General features: G+C 36.7%; 1 protein-coding gene and 1 long non-coding RNA gene across 2 annotated transcripts; one reads left to right on the forward strand and one right to left on the reverse strand.

Annotated features, from left to right (window-relative positions):
• Positions 1-955: 955 nt before the first annotated feature.
• Positions 956-1,674, reverse strand: LOC136816846 (uncharacterized). The gene is made up of 2 exons (XR_010847993.1): positions 1,535-1,674; positions 956-1,288 (listed from the first exon to the last, which is right to left on the reverse strand). It is a non-coding gene; the product is annotated as an uncharacterized lncRNA (long non-coding RNA).
• A 69-nt stretch (positions 1,675-1,743) lies between these two features.
• On the forward strand, positions 1,744-10,891 carry LOC136816856 (uncharacterized; the record flags this gene model as incomplete). Its single annotated transcript, XM_067073183.1, is given in 12 exon segments — positions 1,744-1,836; positions 2,408-2,868; positions 3,092-3,254; positions 4,396-4,497; positions 4,964-5,092; positions 5,793-6,023; positions 6,588-7,032; positions 7,293-7,456; positions 8,200-8,308; positions 8,548-8,735; positions 9,725-9,864; positions 10,858-10,891. Coding segments are annotated over 12 exon segments (2,259 nt in total), but the record flags the coding sequence as incomplete, so codon positions are not given.
• Between the last annotated feature and the right edge of the window lie 199 nt (positions 10,892-11,090).

Genomic DNA, 11,090 nt, shown 5'->3' on the forward strand with positions numbered 1-11,090 from the left:
GGGATGTTATGGAATTGTCACTTGGATGATTTAAAAGGATATTTGAGTAAAGAAATTTAAAACGTGGTTTTATTTTGACTAGGTATTTTTTGCAAAACTTCCGGTTCAGTCAAAAACGCCTTCTCGGCCTCAGGTCTAAAATTGAAAATTTGAACCACAGATTTTTCGGGGAATTTTTCCTTACAAATACATTTCAATCATCACAGTGACCCTATATTTCAAATCTAAAGTAGTTTTCATCATTGGTTCAGGAATTATGATAAATTTTTAGTTTTTTACAAAATTCAAACAAAATTTGTGTTTTCGCAGGATATGGTTGTAAAATTTTAGATGAAATTTGTAAACTACCGTGAGATCGGGGTAACTTAATACATCAGTGGAGGCTAACATGCATAACCCTTAAATGAGTGACCTGGCTGGTCATTAAAATACAAAGTTAAATCAAAATAAAAAATTGTAGAGTAGAGGTGCGAGCGGAGCTGCGTAGTTCATTTGTTTTGAAATTTTGCTGCTTTGTCAGTCATTTGATGGCTAATGCAAGTTACCAGACTTCACGGTATACAGTATCATAGGAAAAAATCAAAAAAAAATTACCTTGACCTTTTAGATGAATTGGCGGTGAAAAACTGTTAATCTTTCAATAATGACATGGTGATTAGCTGAAATTTCACCGTAAATTTATCAAAATATTGCAGGTTTTCACCTTGAATTACCCTACGGTCAGGAGAAATTTTTATAACTTGCATTCTGTGTAGCTGATTGGGTAGCCGATATAATTTTGCATTTCTCCAGAAGAAGTGAAAAAAGATTCTTTTCGATACAATTTTTTCTGATGATGTAATGTTAGAAATGTGTGCTAAAAAAATTTTGGTTCAAATTTTACATAGACCTCTGAAGGCTTAGAAAAGCTGTTTTTGAACGAACCAGCTGCTTGCTAAAAATATAGTCAAAAAGAAACTTTTTGTTCAGATATTTGAAGATGCTTGAGTACTGCTCTTGTATCATAGAAGGTGTCGTTGTTCAGATGTTGTGGAAAGTGTTGTTCAGATATCGTGGAGGGTTATTCCTTCAGTCATAATGGAAAGTGTTGATCAGCCACCGTGGAAAATGTTGTTTAGATATCGCAGAAAGTCTTGTTTAGACACGGTGGAAGGTGTCGGTCTGATATCGTGAAAGGTGTTGGTTGAATTTTGTAGAAATGCATTGGTTGAAATATGCTAGATAACCATGGTTTTTAAAATATTGCTGGTACCACTACTTTCACTCAAGTGCCAAGCTGAAAAATTGACTATCAAAAAAATATAAAAAGATAGCTAAACATCAAACTCAATCAAGCCCAACAAAAAAATAAACAGGAAGTAAAATCTGTTAAAATTTAGACTATCTTAGAAAAAACTTTACAGAGATTGAAGATTTTTTGCGCGCACAAAATCATTACTTGACAGAACTGGAAAAAGTCAATATTTCAGTCTCAACTGACACTGATTCCTGCTACCATAAAGAAACAACGAAATCCAGTGAATATAAACCTTACCTTTAGATGCTACTTCAGGTGTCAGGCATCAAGTTGAATAAAATTTCCAAAAAATCAAAGTTAGAATTTGTTTGTGGGCCTTGAGGAAAACAATCCCTTCTAACTAATATTGTCATAAAAGCTAAAGATGAATGCGTTTATGTAAGTCTTATCTTCAGCCTCCAAATTATCCTACAAGAACATTCTTCTTCACCAGACCCAGAACCATCATGCTCAAAGAAAACAACCATTTTTTGGATAAAGTTCACTTCCTACTTGCATCCTTCCCTTCGATTTTGTGTTGTTTTGATTTTCTCTACCAAGTTCGTCTATAAATCTGCAGGGATTTTCCGCAAAATTCACCGACCCTTCTCCAAGGTCGGTAAGGGCAAAGATAAAATCAAGAAAAGCGCCAAATTGATATCGTCCGTAAACACAGACTCTATCCGCCGCGAAACATATTACGTTTTATAATATACAAATTATGTTATATCATAATAATATATTATACGGACGATAGCATCGTCTACTTAGCAACCATTTCATTGTCCGATCTTTACTTAACGACCATTTCATTGTCCGATCTTTACGTAACGACCATTTCATTGTCCGATCTTTACGTAACGACCATTTCATTGTCCGATCTTTACTTAACGACCATTTCATTGTCCGATCTTTACGTAACGACCATTTTATTGTCCGATCTTTACGTAACGACCATTTCATTGTCCGATCTTTACTCAACGACCATTTCATTGTCCGATCTTTACTTAACGACCATTTCATTGTCCGATCTTTACTTAACGACCATTTCATTGTCCGATCTTTACTTAACGACCATTTCATTGTCCGATCTTTACTCAACGACCATTTCATTGTCCGATCTTTACTTAGCACCATTTCATTGTCCGATCTTTACTTAACGACCATTTCATTGTCCGATCTTTACTCAACGACCATTTCATTGTCCGATCTTTACTTAACGACCATTTCATTGTCCGATCTTTACTTAACGATCATTTCATTGTCCGATCTTTACTTAACGACCATTTCATTGTCCAATCTTTACGTAACGACCATTTCATTGTCCGATCTTTACTCAACGACCATTTCATTGTCCGATCTTTACTCAACGACCATTTCATTGTCCGATCTTTACTTAACGACCATTTCATTGTCCGATCTTTACTTAACGACCATTTCATTGTCCGATCTTTACTCAACGATCATTTCATTGTCCGATCTTTACTAGCAACCATTTCATTGTCCGATCTTTACTTAACGACCATTTCATTGTCCGATCTTTACTTAACGACCATTTCATTGTCCGATCTTTACTTAACGACCATTTCATTGTACGATCTTTACTTAACGACCATTTCATTGTCCGATCTTTACTTAACGACCATTTCATTGTCCGATCTTTACTTAACGACCATTTCATTGTCCGATCTTTACTTAACGACCATTTCATTGTCCGATCTTTACTCAACGATCATTTCATTGTCCGATCTTTACTTAGCAACCATTTCATTGTCCGATCTTTACATAACGACCATTTCATTGTTTCACCAACAGGTTACAAGAAGAGCGTGAAGTGGTTTTGTATTGCGATTTACATGGTCATTCAAGAAAGAAGAATATCTTCGTGTATGGCTGTGAGAATAAACAAGAGAAATTATCCACGCGGCTCAACACTCGATTGTTCCCTTACATCTTGGCTAAAAATGCGCCCGACAAGGTACTAAGTGTTTCCTACCCCTCCCATATTAAAAATGACTCTCAGATTTTATAAAGGCAAAGAAAAGACAATAATCAGACAATCCCGTCTCAAAGGGGTTTGCCATTATAGGAATATAGTTTGACCCCCTCTAATTCGACTTTCTACTATTTGATACGCTCCATTATTCGATACGCTCTACTATCGATACGCTCCACTATTCGATACCGCTACTATTCGATACGCTCTATTATTCGATACACTCGACTATTCGATACGCTCTACTATTCGATACGCTCTAATATTCGATGCGCTCTACTATTCGATGCGCTCTACTATTCGATGCGCTCTATTATTCGATAATATTGAACTTCACCGTCAACAAGAAACTCTCATAAACTACGCTCTACCATTCAGCACGCTCCATTATTCGATAATATTGAAAGTCGCCGTCAACAAGAAAATATAGTATATATTGTAGTCTGTCTGCGCCACAATTAGTTTATGGCGTGAGATACTAGGCAATTCGATCTGCGTAGCCAGGATGCAGTACGCAGTGCTGACAAGTTTTAATAAGGAAAAAATGCATATTCTGATCTGCCGCCCAATCTCCTGAAAGAAGATAGTTGGACAGAAATTCTATGAATTTCTTCACATATATATTCGATACGCTGTACTATTCAATGAAAATCTTAATCCCCTTGAAAATCGAATAAGAGAGCGTCAACTGTAGTATCTGATTAAACAGAGCAAAGTCCTACCAGGAATTCTTTGTGGTTATTTTCAAGTAGTCATTTCTAGTCCTAGCCACTGACCTTTATATATTCCTGGACCATGCAATATCTGCCATCTTTGATTGGAGTTTTTTTGGAATTGGTACCCGAGAAGAAGCCATTGCAATGTTAAAAATTAACGTCTAACGCCGCTATTGCTATCGTCAAAAGAATTTGAGGAAAATTAGACCTAGCGCTCTCGATGCATTTACACCGCTATCGAGTAGTGCCGCCATTAGGGTACCACTTTTCAAAAAACTCCGATCAAGATTTTGCTTGGCTGGGATTTAGAAGCTTGGTCCAGGGTATATAAAGGTCAGTGGTCCTAGCCACAAAGAACCATCTTTGGTTAAGAAGTTCTTCTAATTCCAACATATTTTTCTTTGTAGTTCTCGTTCACCAACTGTCGTTTCCGTGTACAGAAGAACAAAGAAGGAACTGGTCGTGTCGTGATGTGGAATACGGGCATCAGATATTCCTACACTCTCGAGGTTCCAACATTCTCATTACTTGCTTCGTGAGCAGAAACCAATTCATTCTATTCAAGTCCACCTTGAATTATAAATAGAAAATAGTTTTGATACTAACTTTTGATACCGACATTTGAAACTTGAAACTAACCATTAAAATTATACCAACCCAAGGAGTGAAGACTATGCCAAGGTGTTACTCTAAAGGAAGAGACTTACTCAAAATTTTTGAAATTCCTTTTCTTACCTTAAAGTCTCTACTTTTGTCTAGATGTAGGATGATGATACGTTATAAGTTATATACATCACTTAGGCGGTCATCGAAAAGTTGTTTTGTACGCGTCAACCGCCCGCATAATATTTATCGCTAATTTTTCAGAACCTTTCCGCCCGCCCGACCACCTGCGTGTATTTTTAACGCCCGCTGCGACGCGAACAGAACAATTTTTCGGTGACTGTCTTACTTACAATCATGAATGCGTTTTAGGCGTCATTTTGCGGCAGCTCATCATCACAAGGAACGGAAGAATACCATTACGGAGTGCAAGATTATGAAGAGATGGGCTACCATTTTTGTGACTCCCTTCTTGACCTCTTCGACCCTGATAAGAAAAAGGTAAACAATTATTCAGGGATTGGTTGAGAATGTAAACATTACCTCATGCGCTAGGATAAGAAAAAAGGGTATGGAATTATGCAGGGATTGGTTGAGAATATAAACATTACGTCATGCGCTAGGATAAGAAAAAGGGTAAAGAATTATGCAGGGATTGGTTGAGAATATAAACATTACCTCATGCGCTAGGATAAGAAAAAGGGTAAAGAATTATGCAGGGATTGGTTGAGAATATAAACATTACCTCATGCGCTAGGATAAGAAAAAGGGTAAAGAATTATGCAGGGATTGGTTGAGAATATAAACATTACCTCATGCGCTAGGATAAGAAAAAGGGTAAAGAATTATGCAGGGATTGGTTGAGAATATAAACATTACCTCATGCGCTAGGATAAGAAAAAGGAATTCAGTCATCTTTCATAGAAAATACTTCATTTTATTCAGATTGGCTGAGACGCGTAAACATTACTCATACCTAGGATATCAAGCTCTTTTTAGCATTTTGTTTAGCTGATTGTTTTTGCGAAAAATGACGCTAAGTAAAAGAGTACTCACTCGAGACATGCGTAGTTCTCTCCTTGAGACGGTATGAGTAAAGATAGCCTGTTTAAAAAGCCGCTCGTCTAAGCGATTTAACGTAGGTCTATTTGGGTTTAGTTCATCACACATGGTATAAAATCGTGTTCGTTCCTTCTTTCAGCTACCTAAGATACTGGATGAGATCAAAAAGAAAGTTCAATCTACAATTCTGCGGAAAATGATCACTACGGGGAAGAGCATTCCAACCATCTCCACCACAGAACACCCTCCTTCACTAGATGAGGTGGTTGGTGAACAGTATTTTTCGGACATCGAATCGGAATCTTGTGGTTCGGACAGTTCAGCTTCAGATGGTTTACCAATGCAATTGCTTCACGCTTCCATCCCTGAGGTAGGATTTCCCTCATTTCCTTCTTCTACTCTTTTTATAGAATTCAGCAAATTGTCAATTTTATCGTCATTTGATTTCACTGCGGATTCTTAATGATGTGGATTCTTAATCATTGCAGGCGCCGCGGCAGCGGGGGGGGGGCAGCCGGGCCTTGGCCCGACCACATTTTTTCAAAGCAAAAAGAAAATTTATTAATTAAGCCAAATTCTGTTTAATAACGTTAAAACAGACCTGTTTTAGGCGATCTAGAAGTGCTAAATCCAAAAATTTTGGTCAGTATAACGTGGCCCTATCACTTTCAACCACTTTGAAAGCCGCGGCCTCTGCATTGACAAGTTATTCTAAATCTTTTTAGACTGGAGTCGTTTATAATGCGTGTAATACAGTAGTATAGGCGTTATATGATTATACGATTGTTGTTACGGGATTTAGTTTGTATAAACTAAAATTGTTCCCTCCATTACTTTTTGCTTTATTTCTACTATGTCTGAATTAGTCGGCTTGCTAGACTAAAATCATTTGAAAATCCACATTTAACTTTTAATCTTGAAATTTTATTCTTAGATCACTAAGAAGAAGCGCTTGAAATCTCGCAAAGAGAGAAACAAATCAAGAAAGCAACGCCAGAAGCACAAAAATGCATCTACGCCATCGGCAAACATTAAGGAATCCACCCCAACAGACCCCTCCCCGTCGCAAGATCGCATTAAAGTGAAACGTAAAACAAAACGCGTGAAGCCGGAGGGCGGAAGTAGTGGGCAGATCGGGCGCATGGCGTACACATCACGTACTCATAAATCGGACTGTCAAAAGTGTTTATACCATGACCATGCGGATTGTTTCGACAGAATCACAAACTCTTATGTTCAAGCGGGGCTTTTGGATAAAGAATCGTCGTGTCATGGTAACAACACACCACCGTGTGAGAAATGTAACCCCAGTTTTTATTTCTACGACACGGGTGACGATCCAGTATTACCACATCATTTATCCAGTTATTCTCTCTACGGTGAGTAAACAGTCTCTCCGCCTTTCAAAGGGTGTCCGAGTCATGCAAGACAAGAAAGATTAAATCACTTGATGGTATTAAAAATATACAATGAAAACGAAATCTTTAGAGATCACTGGGCCTCACACGAAGAATTTCCATCTTTTTTGTCTCTACTACTGCCCTCTTTAATAGCCCTTTTTTTTTGTGGACATTCGAATTGATTATTCGCGAACCCTAGAGAGATAACAGTTGACTAGTATAATTTTCTTCCCGTACAGACATGCGTATGCCGAGTTACGCCAATACGGAAGTGAACCCTACGTTAGAATTAGCACGCCGTATTACAGCATTCAATTACCGTAACGGGAAAGTACCACAGCGCATGAGCAGAATGTTTGCTATATGGAGCAATTTGGATATGAAGAAAGACGAACCTCCAAAAGTAAGTTCTCTCATGATATTATCTGCGTTTAGTTTTTCTTTTGGTTTCTGTAAGCCTCAATCTCGGTTAAAGTATATTGAGAATTTTGATTGATTCCTCGTTTTTAGCAATTTAAAGTTTGGGCGAGAAAGTCGCTTTTGGGCTAATTGATAAATTTATTCAAATATTACAATTCGGGAGGGGTTTAGACTTCCAGGCTATATTCTGAGCCAAATTGGAACAATTTTCAATTTTTGGATCCTCAGCTGCTAAGATCCTAAGACTTAAGTCTAGCGTCAAAAATCTACCTTTCCAACCTAATTTAGAGCGCTTCCATACCGTTTGTAAGATTTCGTGGGGAATTTCCATTTTTCTCAAATATTATGACTTTGATTGCTGCATTATTGGTACTAGAGAGTTTTTTGTCAATAACTACAGTATCGTTTGAAATGTATAAATTGTTAGTCAAAGAATCGTTTATGTTATTCTGTTGGTAAGAGAAACAGATCACACCTACACACCTCTTATAACGTTATCAAGTATCACAATTCTAAACCAATCAAAATACGAGCATAGAAAACTGTACTCGGTCTGCCCTGGCACCCTAGTCCGTTGCTGAAGCCATCGCCATCAAACAAATCGAAAAGATTGGGATTAGCAAACGGGTTATCGCCATGTTTCCGAGTTAACAAATTATACGCTAATTTCTTTTCCATTCTCATTAGTACTCAATTCATTGAACATTTTTCTTTTTCTTCTTGCAGCGAAATCTGTTGAATCAAGGTGACAATTTGGAATATTTCACAAACCGATTGAAGAAAGTTCATTCATCGTTTACACCCAACAAGAAACCCATTAAAACGACCTTAAGTGGTAAGTCCAAATCATCTCATTTAGCCAATCCCTCATTCACTTTCTCACTCACGCTATCCCTCTCCACAACTCTATGAGAATTCGCTTTCTTAAAAGCGTGTAGTTAATGGATTCTGAAATTAACAAAGATATTGGGTTTTGTGAAAACAATCCTTTCCTCGCTTTTCAACTCATCAAAACTCATCCTCGTTCCCACTGAACTTCACTCCTTCATATCTCCCTTGTTTTTTCTTTTTCAGAGAAGAACCTGGTGGACCAGTTAGTGTACCAACATTCTCAAGCCATGAACCGTCTCCATTCAACGCGAAACGTAACCAATCTATCTTCACAATCCACAAAGAATCATAAACTAGCCAGTCAAACGGCAACGAAGAGAAATACAAAACATCTTCCGAAATTAGATACTTTATCACCAACAACTTCAAGTGTAAGACTTAATTTACTGCAAGGAAGCTTTTTCTTTTGTAGTTTGTAGTACAGTAATTGCCGGTTCACTCGCAGGCTCGGTCATTACTTAACCCTTTGAGTGCCAGGGTCCTTTTTTCTAAGTTTTTTTTAAAAAATCGCTAGTTCAAACTTTAAGGGCTTATATCTCCTGATCTAGAAGGAATTAGAAGCTCGTATATAGCTCGTTGGATAGCTTAGAGTCTCTTCTTTCTTTTGGGCGCCTTCGGCGCCGCCCGATTTAGGAAGGGCGTGGTGGGCAGCGGCCAAGGGGGGGGGTAGGTTAGGGAATTAAAGCAGTCAGGCCCGCTGCGCGGACCTGACTGAACTGATGAAAAGGTGCCCAGTGGTAAAATTTCAAATCAATTCACTAGAAGACAGAATAAAGTAAAACAGGGCCAAATTTGGAGGTTCTTGGATCACTCGTTGACCAAAAATAGGCAAAAAACGGTCAGACTTTTTTGCTTAAAATTTCGCTGGAAAGACTCACTTTTGAATTTTTTTTTGCTTGACCATAAAGGACAATCTAATTCCTACGAGTTCGACCAAAAATAACGATTTCTAACTCAAACTGGGCATTACAGGAGGGCTTCGCCCTCCTATATAGCCCATGTCGTATATATACGACATCGGCACTTAAAGGGTTAAACAAAGTGAAAAAAAAATTTTGAAAATGTGATTTTTTGGTGTTTTTCAGCATTTTTGAGTGAGTTTAGGCCAAAAATTGAGAAATCTAAAAAAAAAAATAATTTTTGCAATTTTTCTTTAACCTTACCGGAAAAGATACAACGTTGATTCAACGTTCATCTAACGTTATGTGGACGTTGTGACCACCAGGTAAACGTTGAAACAACGTTGTGTGCTAGCTGGGTATTGCACCAGCATGAAAACTGATGGAAACACCACATTTTTGGCTGTAATTGTTTTATTGTATTTAATTGTTTTCAAACTTGTATACTTTTTTACTCTTAGATTTCGCCAAAACGGATGGACAGTAGTTTACGTGGTGCGCATGCACAATACATGGCATCGAGAACCGCAAGTCAAAAGTCTGGAAAACTCATAGGGTTGAAACCCCCTTCATTGGACGATTCTTCGTCTTACAAAGAGCGGTATGTAACATTTTTTAAGGTATGTGTTCACCTTCCTTGACACATTCTCTTTAATTGATCATATCTTTAGAACAACAAATTTTTATACATCAAAAGTATATATTTTCTGAAAGCCAATAATATTCTCTTTCTAATGGTAAAAGTTTCAGCTGAATTTAAAAAACTGGGCAGGATATAATTAAAATCTTAAGAATTTTAACCTTACCTACTTCAAAGAAGTTAAAGTCACCCATAGCTTTTGAAATTTGAAAAAATAATTTCGATACTATGTTCCCAATAGATTGAACCAAAAAAATGTCTTAGGATTTTTTTTTGGATCGACTTTAACTCGAGAAAACTTAAAAATTGTTAAAATTTGGAAAAAAATCATTCATTTCTCGATTTTTTTCCACTTAACCTGAAATTGTGAAGCTTTAACTCGATTAGAAAAAAAATCCTAAGACATTTTTTTAGTTCAATTCTTTGCCGAAAATATAAAAAAAAAAGTTCATAGCTAAATGCTATGGGTGACTTTAACCTCGTTAAAAGTAGTATGGTATGGTAAAATTTCATTTTTTTCTACATCAATTTGAAATTTTTGACGAGATAATTACTGTTTAATTAAGTAATCAGAGAAATGTGTCAAAAATGTTACTATTCAATAGATGTGAGAATATACATCAGCTGAATTCTCTCTTTTCTCTTTGTTGTTTCCGAAAGAGACAATTATTTGAGTAAATAATCCATCATAAGACGAACTTTGTTTTAAAATTTAAATGGTCATAACTCTGGATCAAAAAAAGATTTTAAGATCGCGATTTTACCAAAATGAAATCCAGTAACTTTTCTTCCACTTTGACTGAAAAAAGAATTTTTGACAAAAAATCGGAAAAAAGGTGTACACATACCTACAAATTGAAAGATAAACTGATGACTATGGTGGTATGCTTCACAACGCAACAATGGCTTAGTAAAAGCAATTCAAATCAATTCCTTATTTTTTCACTTTTTCAGAATTTCGCAAGAAGTATACAAACCGCCGACCGAGGTATTTACTATTGTTCTAACAAACAACTTCTTTACATGTTATTGTTGCTTTTCATATTCGTTCTTTTATAACATAAACGGACTAGGATTCGATGTCGACATAAATTTTGAAAATCATTCAGAGACATTATGTACACGAAGAAGAATATTTAGGAAATTATTTAAGACTTTCAAAAAAAAAAAATTTTGTTTTTCTTTTT

The sequence above is a fragment of the Clytia hemisphaerica genome, unplaced genomic scaffold (genome assembly GCF_902728285.1).
Source record: "Clytia hemisphaerica strain Z4C2 unplaced genomic scaffold, Clytia hemisphaerica genome assembly, whole genome shotgun sequence".
Lineage (NCBI taxonomy): Eukaryota > Metazoa > Cnidaria > Hydrozoa > Leptothecata > Clytiidae > Clytia > Clytia hemisphaerica.